This window comes from Micromys minutus, assembly GCF_963924665.1.
Source record: "Micromys minutus genome assembly, chromosome: 9".
NCBI lineage: Eukaryota > Metazoa > Chordata > Mammalia > Rodentia > Muridae > Micromys > Micromys minutus.
In genome coordinates, this window is record NC_137978.1 from 32,469,137 (window position 1) to 32,490,952 (window position 21,816).

The 21,816-nt window shown below is 45.2% G+C and overlaps 1 protein-coding gene across 2 annotated transcripts; it reads right to left on the minus strand.

Moving 5' to 3' along the window:
• Nucleotides 1-435: 435 nt before the first annotated feature.
• Nucleotides 436-20,223, minus strand: CYP4B1 (cytochrome P450 family 4 subfamily B member 1). 2 transcript variants are annotated; one of them, XM_080922059.1, is made up of 12 exons: nt 20,018-20,223; nt 13,755-13,896; nt 13,527-13,571; nt 12,109-12,236; nt 8,409-8,533; nt 8,030-8,181; nt 7,804-7,910; nt 6,716-6,906; nt 4,974-5,107; nt 3,759-3,823; nt 3,574-3,656; nt 436-3,237 (listed from the first exon to the last, which is right to left on the minus strand). In XM_080922059.1, exons 1-12 carry the CDS (start codon nt 20,195-20,197, stop codon nt 3,054-3,056), a joined length of 1,536 nt encoding a protein of 511 aa, XP_080778185.1. In that variant the 5' UTR covers nt 20,198-20,223; the 3' UTR covers nt 436-3,053. The 2 variants fall into 2 exon arrangements, with proteins under 2 accessions (XP_080778185.1, XP_080778186.1); XM_080922060.1 differs by having other exon boundaries at nt 20,002-20,143.
• Nucleotides 20,224-21,816: the final 1,593 nt, after the last annotated feature.

The following is a 21,816-nucleotide window of genomic DNA, read 5'->3' on the forward strand; positions in this document are numbered from 1 at the left end:
TTTGTTTTTGACTCCTGCTACCCACATCTGACTGCGCTCCTGATCCTGAACCTCCTCCAGCCTCCAGCCTTCTCTCTTTCCCTCTTCACTTCCTACAACTTATTTTTCCCTACATGACTTCTTCATTATACCAATAATCAATTGTCACAACCTTGGTGGTCTGAAGTAACAGAAAGTTATTACCTTATAGTTATGGAGCGCCGAAGTCCGAAATGAGTCTCACTGGCAGAAAGCTAAGTTGGTGGTGTGACCAGCCTTCTTCCGGAGAGTGCTCCAGAGAGTCCTCTCCTCTATTCAGTACAGATCAGCATCCTTGACACTGGATGTCTCTCTTCTTTAAAGCCAGCATCCTCCCCGACCCCTCTCCTCTCACTTCCTCCTCTTTTACAAATGCTCTTATGATGTAATCAAGACCATTTAAAAAAAAAACTCCAAGACAATTTTCCCATCTCAATATGCCTTACTCAATCTGACCTACTAAGTTCCTTTTGAATTATGAGGAATAACTCAGTTTGTTCCATAAACTCCAAAACTCAAGGCCTGAACATTGTTGTGAAGCCATTATTCAGCCTAGTATCATCTTCACATGACTGTTACCTGGTGCTTTCATCTAAATCTCTCCTGCATTGTCTTTCTACCTGATGTCCCTCACACAAGTTTCTTCTTCATCTTCCCTCGTTTCTGCAATAAAGTCCCAGGGTCATGCACAGCATTTGTCTTCTCTTGCTAGCCCTGAACGTGGGTTCCCATGTTGCTTGAAACTGCTCCTGGATCAGGATCCATGATAAGTCTTCTGCCTTCCCTGATATGCCACATTCTGGGGCCGCTGATTGCAACCAGGACTCCTTCCTATTCTCCTAACCTTCCAGTGTGCCTGGCTAGTACAGGCTGATTCATAGGAAGGCAGGAGAGGACAGACCGGATACTTAGTACCTGACCAATGGGAGAACCAAGGCAGGAACAAGAGCCCAGATCATCATGCACAGAATGTTCTAGCAATGTAGAAAATCTCATGCTAGCCATGTTGAGAAAACATAGAAAAGTAAGAACCCAGAACCCTGGGTGACCAGTCAAGGCCTAAACATAGGTTTACAAACGGGGTGAACATGCAACCAGAAAGTGACTCAGAAAGTGGCTCTATTCCCTGGAAGCAATGAGCAACTGAGCAAGCTCGGTTCACTGTCACATACATTTTTTCTCCACAATACACACAAAGAGACACTACACGCCCCTAACACACTCCACCCACACATGTGCATGTGCATGCCCAAGACCAATGGAACCTTGTGCTGTGTTTGAAAAGTCATTAAAATGAAGCAGTGATCATCTGTGATGGATACCAGTTCCAGTGTCCACTCTCTCTCCCCCAGGATGCCCTAACACACACACAAACACACACACACACAGACACACACACACACACACACACACACATCAGAATTCTTGGATTTATTCAAACACTCATGAAGAGTTGACATTAATGATGGTATCTTGATCGAAAGACACCATCAGGAAGCCTCAGCTCAGGTTCCTTCCAGATTAGTGACCCTCTGGTTCCTTCCCTTAATCTTAAAATTCAGTCACAGCTTCCTCCTATCAGAGAGGGGATGCCTCCATCCTGTCTATACTACCTGAGTGCCAAGATGCTGATGATACAAATGATACAGTTTAGAATCGGGTACCACCCAGAGACACTTGATGGGTTATAACTAGAGAATCAGCATCCATTTATCTGATAACTGTTGAAGTCTTACTACATTTGTTCAGAGAAAAGTTTATCTGTGTACTTGGACAAAGGGGCAAGTTAGTTGCATGAAGGCTTATAGTTAACAGGCACACTATAACGGGACCTTTACAGTCCAGCTTCTAGTGCACAGGGAGGGCTTCACAGGAGATAGCACATATCTTAGGGCAGATCTTTCCAGCTATGGCCTTCTTCCAAGCAGAAAAGAATTGGTAGTAGTAAAGGTATGTGGCACATTTCCCAAGATGCCCTAGAGCAGTGATTCTCAACCTTCCTAATGCTTTGACCTTTTAATACAGTTCTTCATGTTGTGGTGACTCCCCCAACCATAACATTAATTCATTGCTACTTCATAAGTGTAATTTTGCTACTGTAATGAATCATAATGTAAAAGTCTGTGTTTTCTGGTTATTGTTGGTGGCCCCTGTGAAAGTCATTCAATTATCAAAGGGGGGTCATGACCCACATGTGGAGAACCACTGCCCTAGAGACTTTACCAAGTCCCGGGGCCAGCATTCCTGGCTTCTATCTCTGATCCTAGCTTCTGGTGCCCTTCCTTCCATATGGGGCTACTTCCAAAATTTGACCCTCCCAGTGTAGTGACCTTAGGTCTTGACCCCTAGAAATATAGGAACCCATAGCCATCAAGAGGCTGCTGCAGGAACGGCCAGGCCAGGATCTCTAAATCACATGTAGGCCTCACCTTAAACCTGATCCCAAAAGTCTTTTGCCTCTTCATGCCTCGCCTTATAGAAAAGAGTTTCCTTTTTCCTGGGAAGTCCCTCATTAATCTCACTGTACCGCCCTCTCCAGAGATACTGTGACTGTCCGGAGCACTACATAACTGTGAAGCACCAACACCTAAAAGTACCACAGAGACACATCCCAAGGAAGAACTCACGCCAGTTCTTTCCTATCCTTTGGCTTTGGTGGTGGGGGTTTGCTTTTTAAAGTATTTTTTTATTTTGTAAAGATTTAGTTTAAGAAATTTCCTGATGTCCATCATGTCCCAACTATACACAGAGACTGTCAAATAAATGCAGTTGTGTGAAATAAATGAAGTTTCTCAAGGTGGCAAAGTGTTAAGCAGATGTGTGTGGATTGAAGGAATAGGTTCTAGAGCCCAGGCATTGAGTCACTCTGCACACATGCTTACAAGAGAATGTCTTCCAGTAGACTGTCCAGGTCAGTGCCTTTTCCTCCAAGGCCTCCCACAGGGAGGGATCCACAATGACTCAGATTCAACCTAGGAGAACAAAGCCCAGGAAAAGCCACAGCCTGTGCTGCCCAGGCCTTGTTCTCTGAAGACCTACTTTCCAGACCCAGAGCCCAGTGGCTTCAGGTAGAGGTGGATGCCATTTTTGGAGCGCAAGATCAGCTGGGGGACTTTAATGGGCATCTTGGAGGGATCCGGAGAGAATTCAAAGCGTAGCAAACAAAGGGCTGTGACCACCTTCATCTCGTTCATGGCAAACTGCTGCCCAATACAGTTCCTGCAGCAAGCAGCACAAAGAAGCACCAAGCTGTTGGCTGGCCAGAGTGATGGAGTCCAGTGTTTTTAGGGGCCCACAAAAAAACAGTAACATAATGGATGGTTGATTTGTTAACTTGGGCTTAGAAAACATAAATCTCAGGAGCTTGGTGAAGGGTCCCACTGGATTGCTTCATGTTGGGCATTCTGCCTTGCAGTCCCTCCCAGAATGAACACATCTGTCCCACCCATTCCCCCGAGGACAGGAAAAAGTAGCAACAGTGATGCCCGCCACTGCTGATGGCCTTCACTTTTCCTCCCAGCTCATGGGGGCCTGGAATATTGTCTCTCTTCCTACCTGGGCCCTGCAGAAAAAGGCATGAAAGCAAAGGGATGCCGTCCTGTCACATTCTCAGGAGAAAAGCGCAGTGGGTCAAAGACCTAAGGAGATAGACAGGGCTTTCTTAAGTACTCACCACACCCTGGCAGAGGGTAACCCCACAGCCCACGCCTGTCTGGCCTCCAGGCCCAGAGATGCAGTACCTCTGGGTCAGGCCATACAGCACTGTTCCTGTGGAGGGCATAGATGTGCAGAGAGACCAGGCTGCCTGTAAGCAGAAAAGAGACCATGAGGCAGTCAGGCCACCTCCACATTAGGTCTGAATCCTCTAATGTCCCCCTCTCTGGGACACCAGCCTCTGCTTGTTCACTGCTGGTGACACTGGGCTCTTGATCATAGACAGAGTACTTTAATAACAATCAGCAGCAGCAGCTCCAATGTCCCAGTACCGAGAAGAGTTTCTGACCCAGATATCTGTGGAATTAAACAGAGAACTGTGAACCCACCCTACCACAAAGCAGAACAAGCAGGAACTACTTCCCGTAGCCTGTTGGATTTCAGTTCACTAGCTCTCAGGAAGTTGTTGTGCTGTTAATAAGAGATACCGTTCATTTGGTGCTTACTAGATGTCAGGCTCAGGTCTGAACACTTTTATGAAGCCACAACACAGAATTGGACAGGTGTGTGCATTGTGTCATCGTTTGCATGAATCACCTCCCTGGAGTTGTCCAGGCTACAGTCAGACCAGGCAGAGCGTGCGTGAAAACCCTAAAAATCATTGTCTTTTTAAATTCTGACAGCTATGAAAAATATATTCTTCCCCTCTATTCTCATCTTTAACTTATGCATATCATCACAATTTGGTTGCGGAACAGTACCATAGCAGAATGATTTGATATAGTTTTAAACAGAAGAAAAAAAGAGAAAGAGAAATTTTTCAGACTACAAGAACTCCGCCCCTGAGAACAATGCAGCAAGTGTGCCCAGTGATTAGCTATGCCTAGGTTCGTTCCATCACACTAATGGTCAGTGAAACTCAAAAGCAAACCCAACTTTTCCAATCACTCCCTTAAAGAAATAATCCATGCAGAATTACACACACACACACACACACACACACACACACACACACACACACACTTCTTGTCATTTCGATCTATAGAAAAATCAATCCATATAACCACCCTGAAACCTAGAAGAAAAATGAACTTTATATTCTCTTTACTGAAGAGGGAGTTGGAGGCTTGGGGGCAGAGGCAAGTTTACTCATACTTTGTGAGCCTGGTGCTTGGACCAAGGGCTCTGCACACAAAGCCTGAGCTCTCTCTGAATGTTGTAAAGATGGCCCAGTGGTACAGACAATGTCAGAGAGCATCCAGAAGACTTTCATTCCACCCTCACTGTTTCCACCAACCTACCTGCAGGTAGAGAGCGACCATCCACAAAGGTGACTGGCTTGTTGAGCTGACGGTACACCTGGGGTACAGGTGGGTAGAGGCGGAAGCATTCCTTCATGCACATGGTCAGGTAAGTCATCTTGGCCAGATCGTCCCTGCCAGCAGCCACACATGACACTTGATAACTGAAAGCAGTGGGGTCCCAGGAGGGTGCAGGGCACACCACCAACCTCATCACAATATGGTTTTCACTTTCTGTCACCATCATACTTCCAACAGAGGAATCAGAAGGGCCCCAAGTTCCTAAGCATAATGTAACACTGGAGGTCATGTAGACCTAGCAAGTTGGAAGGAGAAGGTTCAGGATCCTAGAGACAAAGGTAAGGCCACTTTGGTGTCATACAGAGCCTTACTAAAGTAACAGAAGGGACATTACTTTCCGCTTGGCTTCCCTGTGGGTCTGGAATGGAAAAAGGTATCCTGACAATTTTTAGTTGAGTGAACCAACCAATGTCCATGGGTGAGTAAAGATAAACTAATATTAACTACTGGGAATCTCAAACCCAAATGTGAGATCCAACCAAGAGAAGTCTATTACACCATCTTAGAGAGCCTCAAACTCCAAGTCACTATCCCCATAAATGTGACTTTTCATTTCTTGTACTATTTTAATAAATAAGCATCCTTGAAGTTGCTTTGGATTGTGGATAAAACTAGGTGAAAATAAAATGCACAGTTAATTCCTCCCCTCAGACTATCTGCAGGATTGTCTAGCATAGAATGTACAGCTCAAGCCCCTCCCCTTTCACCACTCTACCCCCAACATCCAGGCCACTTGAAATTATTCTAGCCTACAGCCTTCTCTGCATTTCAAGCATGAAAATCTGACTTTTTGAAAACACCCCAAGGGCAGCCAACTGGCTTGTCCTCTTCATACATGCAATGTGGTCCAGATAGCACTTTGCTCATGGTTGGACCCCTTGGGAAGTTTCCAACATCCAATAAATCAGCCTTAGTTATGGAGACTCCATCCTTCATATCTCTGACACTGGGATTGCAGATCAGTCCTCCTTGGGAGAACAGAAACTCCTGATGCTGATAGGTCAATTTCTAGATCCCTACTATGTGTCCTGGAGGCACAGCAGGAACTCAGTGGGAGGAGATATGACTGTCAGGCTACAGAGACCTACAAAGAGGAAGCAGTGGTCTGGGTGGGACCTCCCAGACCACTGTGAAAGAAAAGTTGTCTCTGCTGGTGTCACATTCAGGACTTTAGGCTTGAGCTGAGAACAGGGAGGGGGACCACTTAGAAGTTTTTAAGTATTGGCATTTAGAAATTAGTCTCCCTCACTATGAAGATAAATAAGGAGTCTGGGAGCTATGTTCTGGCATCCAAAGGCAGGAGGCAGGAGGCAGGAGGCAGGTAGCAGGTGGCAGGAGGCAAGGGACTGACTTTCTTAGCTGTCCTTTTACCTTTGTCTCCTGCTTCCTTTCTTTCTCAACCTCCTCTACTCTATACAGAAACCCAGTAGGGATACATAGTCTGTCATTATGAAGTCCAGCCTCTGTTGACAACTTTATGTGACACTGAAAAGCCTCCATTTGTGGAGAATGAACACCCAGGAAAGCTACACAATAAGGAAAAACTGCTGCCAACCTCGCCTCACCTCTGTTGTGTGTTGTCCTTGGCAGGCATTGGCAAGGTGGGTAAAACCGAGCCTGGGCTGAGCAAGATGGGCCAAGCTCATGCTCAGATCACTCACCACTGGAACGAGTCCTGGTCTCCTAGGATCTCACGGACCTCCTCCCTACATCGCTGCTGGTGCTCGGGGTAAAGAGCCATGCAGTAGAGAAACCAAGAGATACCACTAGTGGTGGTGTCATGGCCTTCAAACATGAATGTGTCCACTTCAGCCCGGAGGTCTGCATCTGACAGCTTGATCCCACTTTCATCCTGAGAGAAGACACAAGAAGCCAGATTGCAGCCTTTGAGTTAGGAATGAGAAGAATGTCCAACAGGAGCTGTCAGATGCAAATCTGAGGAAGCATAAGAAAGCTTCTTGGTAGACTAGGAAGGAGTCTTTCTCCAAATTCTTCTGTTTCTTCCAAACCCAGCCTAGATGCTTCTCATTCATGAAACCCTCCCTGTGCCCTCTGGAAACATAACTTGTGACTTCGTTCAATCTTAATAGTGCCCATTAGGGACACTGCTTCCAACTGCCAGGGAAAAACACCCTTGTCAACATCTACCTACTGCCTTCCCAAAGGCATACTCTATTCAGATGGATGACAGTACCAGGTCTCTCTTATCTCTGCAACCTAGCACAGGAATTGACTCAGGATAGACACTGGGCTATGTAGGATCAAGGAAGGAAGTGATGGAGGGCAGGAAAGAGAGAGGAAGTGAAGAGAAAGAAAAAGATGGGGAGGGAGAGAAAGGTGGAAGGGAAAGAGGGATGGAGAAAGGAAGGGAAGGGAGGGAGGGAGAAAGAAAGAAAGGAAGAGAGGAAGGAAGGGAGGAAGGAAAGAAGGAAAGAAGGAAGGAAGGAAGGGGAGCAAGGCAGGAAAGGAGGAAAGAAAATAAAATCTAAACTTTAAGGTTCTGCAATGCCAAGATTTTTAGGGATCTTGGAAGTCTAGAAATGTCTTCAAGTTGCTACTATGTGACCCGGGCTGCCAGTTCCCTAATGTCACAGACCAGTCACACACATGCTGCACATTTTACCCTTGTTAATTTGTGCCATGGGTAAGCAATACATTATACTTGCTGGGCAGGGAGCCTGCTTCAGGAAGAGAGCCTAAAGACCTCCCTGGGCCCAGCTGTCAGACAGGGTGGACTACGTGCACTCACCCGGGCACCCAGGAGGATGTCCAGGAAGTCCAGGTGCCTCCGTTGCTGAATCTTCTTCTGCTCTTTCTCGTCCTGCAGGGCTGCCTTCCGCTGCCTGATGACCTGATCTGGACCAACAGCACAAGAGTCACTGCCTATTCTGGCCCTGCCTCAAGAAGGGCACAGAGGATCCCAGAGGAAGACCCAAGGCTTCCTAGCTCGTGTGGAGGAGTAAGGGAAGGTCTACCTGTGTGGTCGTGGGCTATCTGACAGGCCCGCAGGAAGCGGCGGCCATGTGGAGTGAGCCAGTAAATGAAGTCATTGTGGTACTGGAAGGAGTCAATGCGCTGCTGCATCAGCAGTGTGAGGTCACTGACTGCCAGGTAGTAGCTGTTGTCACTACACAGGAGGCAGAGAGAGGCCTGAGCAGCCTTCCTTTAAGAATCCCTATCAACAGTACTTCCTATTCCTCTTCTTGCCCCCTTAAGCCTCCTCACTAACAAAAGTGTCTCCCACCACGAGTAGGCTCTTGACAAATCAGGGCAGGACCTATCTCCTCTCCAAGCAGAGGCCAGGAGCCCTTCCACCTTCCTTATCTGAGAGCCTTAGGTAGAGATGCTCCTGACCTGTGGCCTAGGCCGCTGTCTCCTTTGCCAAAGGTGCATTTCATGAGGGTCTCCAGTGCCATATGGCCTACGTCACAGAAGATGTCAAAGCTTTTATTTTCACTAGCCTTTTTCTCCCACTTGTCCTGGAATCCAGAAGAAGAGATGTAAAGTGGGAAGGAGTTGGGCTGCCTGGTCAAGAAAGCAGGTAGGTTAAGTACAAAGTTTTCTTTCTCCTTTCTCTCCTCCAAATCCAGTCCCCAAGTCTTATACCCAGATGTAGCAGACTCACTGCTGTGGTCCTTCCTCACTCTCAGCCCCAATTTCCTAAGGAATAAGCATATCCTGGTGAAATACCCTGATATTCTTCTTCCTATGGATTCTCTCAACCCTCCTAGCCCATCTCCTTTCTGCTTCCATTACCTAGAAACACATTTTACCAGTAACATGTTCCCTGTGAAAATACCCATCAGGATTGAGAAAAAACCCCTACGAGGCAACAGAGCCACCACACCCTCTTAAGAACAGAGATGGCAAAAGAAACCAAGGGCTAAAACACTCATACAACAAAGACAAGACCAGGTATCATCACCTAGATTACAGTCTTCCCAAACTCAGATACCAGCATAAAAACAAAATCAATAACAACCAGGACATGTCCCCGTTAGGGCCCAGCTATCTTACCACAGTGGATCCTGAGAATTTCAACATAGCTCAAACACAAGACAAAGACCTTAAGAAAGCCTTAAAAAGGAAATAAATAATCCCCTTAAAGAAATTTATGAAAACAGAAACAAATAGTAGAAGAAAAGAAACAGAACTGTTCATGTTCTGCAAGTAAAAATAGAATAAATAAAGAAAATCCAAACCATGAGAAATCTGGAAATTCCAACAAGAACCTCAGAAGCAAGACTCACCAACAGAATACAAGAGGAAGAAATCTCAGTCATTTGAGACAAAATAGAAGAAATGGATACCTCAGACCAAAAAAAGAAAGAAAGAAAGAAAGAAAGGAAGGAAGGAAGGAAGGAAGAAAGGAAGGAAGGAAGAAAAAAAGAAAGAAAAGAAAAGTTACATCTAAAAAGTTCCTGGCACAAAATAAATAAATAAATAAATAAACAAACAATCAAACAAACAAACAGAAAACAGAAAACCTAGGACTATGAAAGGACCAAATCTAATAGTAGTAGGAATATAAAAGCAAAAAGAATCCAGGTCAAAGGCACAGAAAATATTTTCAGTAAAATTATAGAGGAAAATTTTCCTAACCTTATGAAGAAGATGCTTATAAAAGTACAAAAAGCATGCAGAAACTAAATTTCTTTGGTACATAATCAAAACACCATATTTACAGAACAAAAAAAAAAAAAAAAACATTAACAGCTGCAAGTAGGAAAGACTAAGTAATAAATAAAGGCAGACCAATTAGAATAACTTAGTGAAGACTCTAAAAGCCAAAAGGACCTGGATAGATATTTTACAAACTCTAAGGAGCCACAGGAGCCAGTCCAGACTATTATACCCAACAAAACTTTAGTAATATCTATTTACAAATCCAGCCCCCAAGAAGAAAAACTCCAATCTAAAGAGGTTAATTACACCCAGAAAAAAACACAAGGAATAAATAATCCGAGACCAGAAAAATCTAAAGGGGGGGGGGGAGAAACACACATAACAATCACCACAATCACCACCACCACCGACAACAACAAAACAGCTGATATCAGCGAACACTGTTCATTCATATCTCCCAGTGGACTTGGCTCCCCAGTAAAAATGACACGGACTAGCAGAATGAATCTGAAAACAGGAGTGAGCCTTCTGTTACATCCAATAAAGATACCTCACACTAAAAATAGACATCCTTTCAAGGTAAAGGAATCGAGAAAGATATTCTAAGAAAATGAACTCAGGAAGCAAGCCAGTTTTTAATATCTGACAAAATATACTTTGGTGCAAAACTAATCAGAAGAGATAGTAAAGTACACTACATGCTCATCAAAGAAAAAAAATCCACTAGGAGGAAATTTCAAAAACAAGGGCACACGAACTTGTAAAAGCAACAATGCCTCTTAAATCTTACATTGGTATTCACACACCAATGGTTGGAGACTTCAGTACCACACTCTCACTAATAGACAGGCCATCCAGACAAAAACTAAAGAGAGGAATGCTGGAGCTAGCTGGAGTTATAAACCAAATGGACCTATCACATGTTTCCAGAGCATTTCACACACACATACACACACACACACACACACACACACACAATTTTTTTTCTCAGCACCTCATGAAATATTCTCCAAAACTGACCGTATTCTCAGACACAAAGCAAGTCTCAAGGGACACAAGAAAACTGAAATAACACCCTGCACCTTATTTAACCACGACAGACTAAGGCTAGATATCAACAACAGAAAGCTTACAGATGCATAAAAACTGGACAATGTGCTACTTATAAAAAGTGGGCCAAGATAGAAATTAGAGAGTTGAATTGAATGAATCTAGAATTGACTGGAAAAGTCTAGACTAGAAGGAAAATAAATACAGAATATACCTGAACTTATGGGACACAATGAAGGCGGTTCTAAGAGGCAAGTTCATAGCACTAAGTGCAGACATTTTATAAAAATGGACAGATTTCATACTATAACTTAACAGCACACGTGAAAGTTCTTTGAGGAAATCGGTGAGGCTGGCAAATACTTATTGCAAAGGTTCTCAACCTTCCTAATGCTTCAGTCTTTTAATATGCTTCCTTATGTTTTGGTGACCCCAACCATAAAATTATTTCATTGATATTTCATAACTGTGATTTTCCTACTGCTATGAATAATAATGTAAATATCTGGTATACAGCCTCTGTGAAAGGGTTGTTTGACTCCCAAAGGGTGGCAACCCACAGGTTGAAAAGTTGACTTATCCAAATTAACTAAAGGCAAAGAGCGATTATCTAAATGAACAATATTAGAGATGAAGGGGGCATATCAGCAGACACCAAGAAAATCCAGAGAATCATGGAGATATACTATAAAAACCTGTAATCCACCAGACTGGAAAATCTAAAAGACATAGATAATTTTCTCGGTACATACCATTTGCCAAAGTTAAAATCACAATCAAATAAAAAATTTAAACAGACCTATAACCCCTAGTGAAATAGAAACACTCACTAAAAGTCTACCAACCAAAGTCAAAAAAAAAAAAAAAAAAAGCCCAGAGTCTAATATTTTTAGTGCAGAATTTTACCAGACTTTCAAAGAAGAGTAATACCAATATTCCTCAAGTTAATCCACAAAATAGAAACAGAAGGAATATTGTGCAATTCTTCCAGCTCCCTAAGTGGGACCTGACATTGCTCAGTGATAATGATCTAAACAGTTATGAAAATATAAATTAATTTGGAAAGGTAAAGTATTTTATAATACTTTGGAACTCCAGTAGGGGACTTAGGTGGATTCCCAGAACCAACTACTGTAGCCAGAAAGAGTCAGGTCTCCTGACAGAGATAAGCCCCAATGCTGCCTTTACAGCACACAGCAGATAGAGGTGGGCAAAGCAGACCTTTGGCACCATCACTGCAAGTATAATGAAGACAGGGCCTCAGGGACTCTCTTCCCAGGAAAGCACCACTTGCCTTCACCTAGGGCAAATGGGGTTGGGCATGGGGCTGCTCTGGAAGCCCAAAGTTCTCGAAACCTGTCACAGGGAGGGAACTCACCAGCATCACATGTGTGGACTCAGCAAATATGGCCACGTAGGGTTTCAGCACATCATAATGAAAGCCAGGTGTGAGCAGCTTGCGGTGCTGGAACCATTTTTGCCCTTCCAGAACCAGTAGGCCTTTCCCTGGGAAGGAGGAAAGATGGAGGCTGTGGGATCCAGGCAATCCTGATCTATCCCTGAGAGCTGAGTTCAACCACAGCCTCTGACACTCCCAAGCCTGGAAGACTCTGTGGATGGAAGGCAGGCACCACAAGACCCAGCAGAGACTCTGATCCCCCACCCCAGGCTGCTAGAGCCTTTGAACATGGAGAAGGTAGCAGATCTTAACTAAGTCAAGTCTAGGACTGTGAACTTCCTGTCAACCAGCTCTTTCTTAGCTCCCAGGAAATGGCCAAGGGTTTGTGGTTTTTTATTTTGTTTTGTTTTGTTTCTTAAAGGAATTTTTGGAGAGATATATGACCTTGGGTCTGGAAGGCTCAGTAGACTCTAAAGAGATGTGTGTGTGTTAATAGCCCTTAGCGCTCTTACAGAAGACCTGGTTTGGTTCCCAGCACACGCACAATACCTCACCCCCACATATAAGTCTATTTCTAGGAGATCCAAGCTGGTGCCACTGATACCTGTGCATAAGTGACACACATCCACAAAAACATAACATACAGATAGATAAAAGCTAAAAAAGAATATGGCCAAGTATGGTGTGTGCACACCATTAATTCCATCAGGAGTCAGAAGCAGGTGGATCTCTGTGAATTCAAAGCCAGTCTGTTCTACATAGGCCAGCTAAGACAACATAGTGAGACCCTGTCTTGAAATTAACTAATTAATTAATCAATTAAAAGAAGATGACTAAATGGCCCCCACTATCTTCAACATCAGACTACATATTAACAGCCAAACTTGTGGTGCTGGAACCATTTTGGCCCTTCCAGAACCAGTAGGCCTTTCCAAGAAGGGAAGGAAGATGGAAGCTGTGGGGTCCACAGAATTCTAATCTATCCCTTAAAGCTGAGATCAATCTTCCCTGCCCAGCCTTATCTACTAATAGAAGTCTGAATTCTATTCCAGCCTCTCCGATAGCTTGCAGCACTCTTACCTTTAGACCTTTTCTCAGACTCTTATTCTGAAAAGCACCACCATTATAATGTCCTATAGGGTTGCCTCCTCTAGGAAGACACCCTTCAAGCTCACATTGTCTTGCCTCTGCTTAGGAGGAAAGCCAAATATCCAGCAATAAAAGGCGTCTAACACCTACCACGCAGGAGCTCTTTTACTGCTCCCCCACCTCCCCACAGAGACACTAGCTTGGGACAGGCAGTACAATGGAGGGGTGACCTGTGTGACACAGCAGGACTCTGGTCACTTAGCACAAGGGAGGGAGGAGAAGGCACAGAATGACAGATGCCCACTTACCGATCCACTGGAGGAAGAAGTCGTACACATCTGCAGCCTTCGGGTCTGCGGGGCAAGGGGACATCAGTCAAGGAGAGGTAGGACATTCTCAAATGAGGCATAGTGATGAATTGGGTAGGGATGTGGTCCTTCTCTTTCCAGAATTTAGGCACAAGCCCTGACCTCTCCCAACTTGGTCCCTGGGCCATTATTCTCAGGAAGCCTCATCCTCTCTCCAGTGCACCTTACCCCCGCGACTATATACAGCTTTAGCATAGTCAGGCTCATAGATGTTCAGGAAACCAATAAATTGTCCAAGCCAGAGTGGGTGGGCATACGGGAACTGCTGAGCCCAGGATACCGCCTTGTCCAGGCTTCCTAACTTCTTGATCTGAAACAATAACAGAAGACAAGGACCACTCAGGAACCCAGTATCTCCAGCGGACCCCAGGTTTCTGAGCAGAGAAGGAAGGATGCTGACCAAGCAGACTCCCCTCCTCACAACCTCCTTGCATCCTCCTGTATCCTGTTTCCTGTACATTCTTAATACCCCCTCCAGTTCCAGAGCTGCTGTTCTAAATCCAGCAATTGTTGCCACACCCAAACCACGACCCTCCAAGACCCTGGGGATTATCCTTCCGCCAGCTGTGCCTCCTCTGCAGTTCTGGCCCCGTGCTCTGCAGAGTTTGCTATAATCTCCCTGCAGAATCAGCTTTCTGACTCCTGAACTCAACCCAAAAGGTTGCCTTATGCGTACAATGGCAAGGAGCAAAAATGATGAAAATCATCTTTACCTATAGATAAAAGGGATGTTCGTAGTGCTCCTTCCTCCTTTCTGGCTGGCATCCCTGGACTTCTCCCTTCTGCCCTGTCTCTCTTCTTTTCTGTCTGCACTTGAAGTAACTGGGGTAGCACCTTCTTGTCCTGACTTCAATACCCTCCCCCCAGCTATGTATGTCTTGGCAATGCAGTTGGAATTTTTATTAACCAAAATAACTAATGCTTAAGTCAGAAATGCTTCTCATGTCATGTCCAAGTATCTAAACAAATGTTACTAGGTTACTCTGGCCCTTATCTAACATTGATGTAACTGTGAATTTTGTCTTTATAAATGTTACACCCCTAATTTTTGGTACCAATATTAACCTACTCTTGGTTGCCACCCAAAATTAAAGAACCCCGATACTCTTAATTGGATTAATTACTCTTAATTACTTGATTCAATTAAATACTCTTAGTTGGATACTCTTGAACCAACTTGGGGTTTCTTATACTCTGCTCTCTATCATTCCCAACCCCAGGCAGCATTTCAGTACCCTTATGCAGCACCCCAACCACAGACATGAGACCTTGGTCTCGGTCACAGATTGTCACAGCCTCCCTAGACACAGCCTTCTCCTATGAGCCCTGATTGTCTCCAGGATTTCATAAGAGTGAGGACAGCTCTCATCGTCTGGGCCCAAGTTTGCTACTGCAATCCCTCAAAATGACTGCTGAGACAGTGTTTTTCTATGGGTCATGTGGCTGCTGGCAAACTTCTCTGAGTTATACAACAAATGCCTGAGATTTATCCTTAGATGCCCCCAAACCAGGGTACTTGCTATCAGATCTCAGACAGTTTGTTTTCTCACAAAGGAAGAAAACAGGGAAATAGGACATAGAGATAAGTCACTGCGCCCAGCTCCTAAAGCAACCTGTGTACCATATGCACCAGTGTGCTGACCCCAGCAGCAGTGAGCGATGGGGAACACTTGCCCTCCAACCGTCTGAGTAAGTTCACTTCAGGAATCAGATCGGGGACATCAGTGAAGCGTAGTTGAACCATGACCCCTTCATAGGTGGGAACAGTGCATTCAAAGGTCAACAGAACTATCTCACGTGACACGGCCGACCAGGAACTGTGACTGAGTGTCCTTCCTGTCAACAAATCTGCTCAGGACATTCTCTAATGGATCTAAAGATCAGTTGGCCAGTGTCCAAAAAACAAGTTTCCTGCCTCACCAGGCTGCTGCAGCTACAGTGCTCTTGGGGACTGCTTGAGGATAGAATTTATCTGCTTGGGGAGATGGCTCAGTAGGGAGAAGCACTTGCACCCCAGACATGAAGACCTGAGTTGAACCCAAGCCCCTTACTTAAAAGCCAGACATGATGGTTAGCCTCAGTAACCCGTGAGTGAGCTAGAAAGGTGGAAGGAGGGGCTTGCTGACCTGCCAGTGTTTTCAGAATGGAGAGCTCCAAGTTTGGTAAGAGACCGCCTCTCAAAAAGTGAGAGGAGGAGAAACCCATGGTGCTGTGAAGGCTCGTTTCTCCAGTGTGGGGGGATGTAAGGGTTGTGAGGTGAAAGTAGGTGGGTGGAAGTGGGAGCATCTTCATAGAAGCAGGGGAAGGGGGATAGGAGAGGGAAAAACTGGGAAAGGAGATAACATTTGAAATGTAAATACATGTGCTCACTTTGGAAGCACATATACTAAAATTGAAATGTAAACACACTAAATATATAATAAAATGGGGGGTGAAATACCACTCAGAAGTTAAGAGCTATACTGCTCTTGCAAAAGACCCAGCACCCACAGAGGACTACCTATAACCTCCTGTAATATAACTCCTAGGAATTTAACACACCCTTCTGGACTCTGACAGCACCTGCACTCACATATACACACCCCCACACTACACACACATGCACACAAACACATACACACACATATACACACACTTATGTCATTTTTGATTCTTAGAAATCTTTTCTAAGTGGCTGAAGAGATGGATCAGCAATTAAAAGTTCTGCCTACTTCCACAGAGGATCTGGGTTCAATTCCCAGCACTCACATGGTGTCTCACAACCATTTGCAACTACAGTTCCAGGGTCCCTGAAAGGCATAGATGTAATACACAGATACACATGCAGAAAAATACCCATATACATAGAATAAAATGAAGTGAGTCTTTTAATTGTCTCAAATTGAATAAGTAATGTAGAGAGCCAAAGAAGACACCCAATATCGGGTCACACACAGACACAAACAGATGCACACACACATTCATCTGCTTACAAGACAGAGGTGAAAGCTTAGAAAAACCAACTGAGGTAGAAGACAGGAGGGACTCCTCTTCCCCAACATGCTAGGTTCCAACACAGGAGTTCGAGTGTCTCCAGTATAATATCCTAACTCTTTTTCAGACCAGCGATTTCTGTCTAGATTCCTAACAAGATCTCTCTGTCCCTGAACTGGATGCCACCTGCCAGGAACCCTTCCTATGGGTCTCTGCAGTGCCCTTGGAGACCACTCAGGCAAGTCTTGTGGGGAGCAGCACCTTAGTAGCTCTCCTCTGGCCATCCCTTGGTGTCAGTCATCCTGACCCTTTAGGTCTTCTTAGCACACACAGAGTGCACGAGTCCAAGCCACTGTCAATATTTAACTAAGAAACAAGAGCAGGAGGTCTGTTGTGAAACAAACTCTCCTAGAAATGGATGCATATTTAAGATCAGGACAATGGCAATCTAAATGGGCATATTAATGTGGAAGGGGAATATTTTCACAGGGTTCAACACCTAGACTAAGAAAGTCTAAGAACTAAGAAACTAATGACTCTTGAGAGACTAAGAATGAGCCTCTCCCAGGGATGAACCCCCTTATTGGTTTTCCAATGCAGATTGATCAGTCTTAAAACCATATAAAGAATAATAAAAACAGGCCTAGGGATATAAATATATAACATATATATTACATATATGTGTTTGTATATATTTGAGAACACACATGCACATGCAGAGATATATAACAGTATTTTTTAAAAAGAAGCTCACAACTTGAGGGTGAACATGAGAGGGATTTGGGGAGGGAGTCTCTGAATAAAGGAAGGGGGTTAGTAGTATCATTTCATTCTAATTTAAAACATTAAAAAAATCTTAAATAGAGTCAACGAGCAGGAGCACCTTTCAGGAAGATCAAAGTGAAACAAGAAGCACCATCTCCAGAGCAACCCTGACATCCCCTCCTGTTTGCCTTCCACCCTGGTCCCTGCCCCTCTGCATCCACTTTCATGGAGTTTTTCAGGCATCTTTGCTTGATGGGGAGGATGGACTTGGGAGGGAAGAAAAAAAAAAGGAAGCAAGTGTGTCAGAGTATTTTCCACCAAGCATCCCAACAGAGATTTCACACCTGATACCCATCTGCCCAGATGTTTCCTCCATCCGTACAGTTTATCCTACTGATACTCTGCCTCAGCAGTCTGAAGATGATGACTCCCACATTACCAACAGCAAAGGAATGACCTATCAAACAGGGCACAGCAAAGCCTCAAAGCTAATGTTGGCTGAGTAGAAGAAGCCAGAACTCTCAATGGGAAGAGCCAGAGAGAAGTCCCTGGAAACTGGACATGACCTGACTCAAAGGGACACATTCTGAGATTTGAATAGGATGAGAAGTTAGATGATGCCAAGGCCTGCAGATTGTAACTGGAACTCATGCTGGCCAGCCTTTTCCCACCGAGGGCCTTTTCCCACCGCAGACCCTTCCCTTCCCCGCAGCGGCCCTTCCATACTGCAGGCCCTTCGCCACGTCATGAGAGATCCTTCACCCACTCTCCTCTTTTCCTTCCCATGCCATCCTCACTGTGTACTAGGAATGAATTTCAGTTCCTCGGCTGTTTTGTTTATCTATTGGGTTATCTGATTGGGTGCTTGCTTGTCTGCTTGCTTTTTAGATTGTTTCACTGTGTTCTGGATTACAATTCGAGAGTCCCTAGTCCAGCTTTGACTTGAATGCTGAACCAGTATGTGTCCTTGAGTGGACACCATATCCCTTTAGAACCTCAACTTCCCTATCTTTTCTCACACTAGGGGAACAAATCCACACCCTGTCCTTAACATTCTCAGGTTGAAGTGTGAATCCAACCATGGCAGAAGAGGTGCCAAGCCCCGGAGGAATGCTCTGGCTCTGAGTCTGTGATTGTTGCCCAGGAAACCTTTACAGTGCTCAAGATCAGCCTCCACTCCAGTCTTGGCATGGCCTCCTGGTGTCAAGCCAGTGCCCTTCAGGTAGTTAGATCTGCATAAAGAAGCTGAAGCTAGGCTGTGTTCCAAGCTTCTCTGTATACTTCCAAGATAGGGTGGAACATGTGGGAAGAACAGGGCAGCCAGTTCTGGCATAGAGTTGTGACAGCCATATGCTATTGATTGAGGACTTCCCTAACCCAGAAGAAGGCCCATAAGCACAAAGGGGGCACAGAGAAAAGGTGATTAAAAGTCTTCCCAAGTGCCTCTTGTGCTCTTTTAGAATGTTACCTCACCCTTCCACACTTGGCAGAGACCCTCCCAAGTCATCCTGGTTCCTCACCTCCCTTCCTACCACTCTCCATTCTCTGTGGACCTTTCTCCCTACAATCTAGCCTTTTGTGTTCATTCATTTGGCTATACCTCGTATGTACCCTGAGGGTATGGGAATAAATCAGACCATGTTGCCATTCTTCAAAAGTCTCTGATTAGTAGAAGAGAAGGAACAGACAAAAATTAAAAGAACAGAGCAGAAGTGGACCTCTGGGAAGCACCTGCACCCTTCCAGGAGCAAGAACGGCTCTAGTGTCTGTTTTCTCTCACCCAAACCATCCTCCTCCCACCCCCGGTGTTCAGAGGAACAAATAAGTTTATAGGCTGTCCCCAACAGGTTATCTGTAAGGGGCAAGAATAAAATTAGAGACCAAGTTCATTGCCAGTGTTGATTCCCCAGAAGAGGTAGAAAGAATTACACCCCCCCTTTGAGACTTCATTCCTGACATCCATGCCTGGGCTCCCACACCTGCTTGCAGCTCAAAACACTCCAGAAGACTTAGTCTTGGGCTCCTAGTTCCAACCTAAGGTGTTAGTCCCCAGATGCTCAGGGAGGTGGATGAAGAATCTGTTTCTTCTGCTTGACTCTAAACCCCTATCTTGTGTTCAGAAGGTCTGGATCCCTGAGACAAGAGAAGTTCCTGAGACTGGATACTGAGGTGAACCCCTACTGTGCTTAACAGGAGAACTAATGGGGATCTGAACCTTAGGAAATACCATAATTCTTAAGTCATACAAAGGAGAGAGAGAGAAAGTACCTCTCAGCCTTGGGGGTACCGACCTCTCAGATGTGCAGTGATGCCTCAGAAGACAGCACTTTGCTCTGTCTTTACTTTGCATGCCCCCCTTGGCACCAGAAATCTCTGCACTGCATAGAGTAGGACATGTCATGACTGCCTAGGTGTTGGGTCGCAATTTGAGGATTTAGTTTCTCCCGGATGTGATCCATCAACAAGTTTCCACCCAGGCTTGCCTTCTGTGCCTCAGAATAATGGGAAAGCATATTGGGCCTTCTTAAGTTGCAACTCTGAAATGTTGTGTTGCCTCTGAAGCCAGCTGAAAGGCAGGGGTGGGAAAGCTGACTAGGAGTCATGATTCCAGGTCTCACCCTCTTGTCCAAATTGGTGGTCTCCCTTCTCAGCCTCCAGGGGATTAAATCCAACTCACCTCTATACCCACATACCTCAAGAGCATGACCAAAAAGCCAGTGTGTGGGGGGGCCTGGGAAGCTATCCATAGCCCTGGCCAGCTTCTGCCTCCGGAACAGCAGGCTGAGGAGCTTGAGGATGATCACCATCAGGACCACTACAGAGGCCCACAGGCAGAGGCGGGAAAGGCTCGGGGAGAAGAAGCTGAGCATCATGGCTAAACTTGCAGGACCCAGTCTCCAACTGCCTCCAGCTTCCCCCCAGGTTGCCTTATACTCTGGATACTGGCACCATGCCAGTTCCCTCCCCCTTGCCACACCCAACAGCCAGTAGCAGCTCAAACTGGGACAAGTGCCAGAGGGTGGAGCTAGCTGCCTCAAAGCTCATAGGCAACAGAGGACAAGAGTATGGCTGACTTCCATCAAAACACAGCTTCATAGAAACCAGACCGTGAACACCCCATCTTGGTTTCTTGGAGCAGAGAACAGGGGGCAGTTCTTGGTGCAGTCGTCAGCTTAACAAATGTCTTTCTATTTTACAAGTATCTTGTATGTTCAAGGGACTTTATATGCATTATCTCACTTACACTATCCAAAGAGGTCATAGGTCCTCAGTCTTTATATCTGCCTCCCAGATAAGACCATCTGTGCTTTCTCATTGGACAGCTTCCACAGTCCCCTTGATGTGAATCCATGACAGAAATGGTAATTTTGCCTGTTTAAGAATGCTCTAAGTCCCCTTTTTGTGAGATGACCTTAGAGACTGTTACAGCCCCAGAAGGATTGGAGGAAGGTGAACTACACCTGAAAGCATAGTACAGACCGGACAGGAATATAGAATATACTTTCAAAGTGATGAGGATTAATCATCAAAGCCCTTTGGAATAGTTGGTGCCACTCTGGCCCAGTGATGAGTAGAGAAATATCCAGTTTCCCAGAAAGGCGGTAGCTGCTCGGAAATGGCACAGCCAAGGGTTTTCTGTTGAAGAACCCACCTTGCCAAGGAATGCCTGCTGTTCCTCTCTCTAAAACATCATTCTGGGCAACCACAGCGCACATTTACCACCAACGTTTAGGTGAGGGTCTGTGATGTAAGCCTCCTCTCAGAAGGGCAGATGGAGTTGTAAAGCATGAAACATGATCTGGCATCATGGCAAGTGTACATTATCAACAACAAGAATCCCATCCTCACTCTTTCGGGAAGGAACAAGAATGGTGCTGCTACAAACTGGTAGAAACTGCATTTGCTACACATATCATTGGCAAAAGGAACCATGCCCCAAGCTCTTTCTTTTTCCAGTTTCCAGCCTCCTGCTTGTGTGCCCCATCAGTCAACCAGATCAGAAAGGAGATAGTGAGGACGTAAAGGAGGGTCAATCTTGGGGAGGCAGATTTTTCAATAGGGACAGAGAAACAAAGACTGAGTATTGTACAGAGGTGATAGGGCCAAACCAGGGCAGAGATGGACTTGGGACTCTAACTGTTGGTCCTGACTCAGAAGATGGTGAGTTGTCGACCTGACTTTGTTGTCCCTTCTGGCAGAGGAGATTGGGGAGATAGCAGAAAAGACCGACCCACTGGCTGAGACACAAGAGATAATATGATGACGGGAACTCCAAAAGTTCCTTCTTCACTGGTTTAGCCCACTTCTGAAAATTCATATCCAGCCCTCACTTCATCCCAGTGAAAATGCAGTTCACCCCTATCAGAGAATTAGGGAACATGATAAGCTATCTGTTGAGTTTTTCCATTCTATAGTGGATCCCTATATCAGCATGGCCCCACCAGGAAATGTGATGAAGGATGTGTTTGAAGGAAGACCTAAGGGAGCTTCT

Excerpts from the sequence above, each read along its gene's own strand:
- CYP4B1 (XM_080922059.1), bottom strand. The coding sequence starts at position 20,197 with ATGATGCTCAGCTTCTTCTCCCCGAGCCTTTCCCGCCTCTGCCTGTGG. Across the intron at positions 12,237-13,526 it reads CTTCTTCCTCCAGTGGATCG|GGAAAGGCCTACTGGTTCTG; the intron begins GTAAGTGGGCAT and ends CCTCCTTCCCAG. Across the intron at positions 7,911-8,029 it reads GATAGCCCACGACCACACAG|ATCAGGTCATCAGGCAGCGG; the intron begins GTAGACCTTCCC and ends CTGTTGGTCCAG.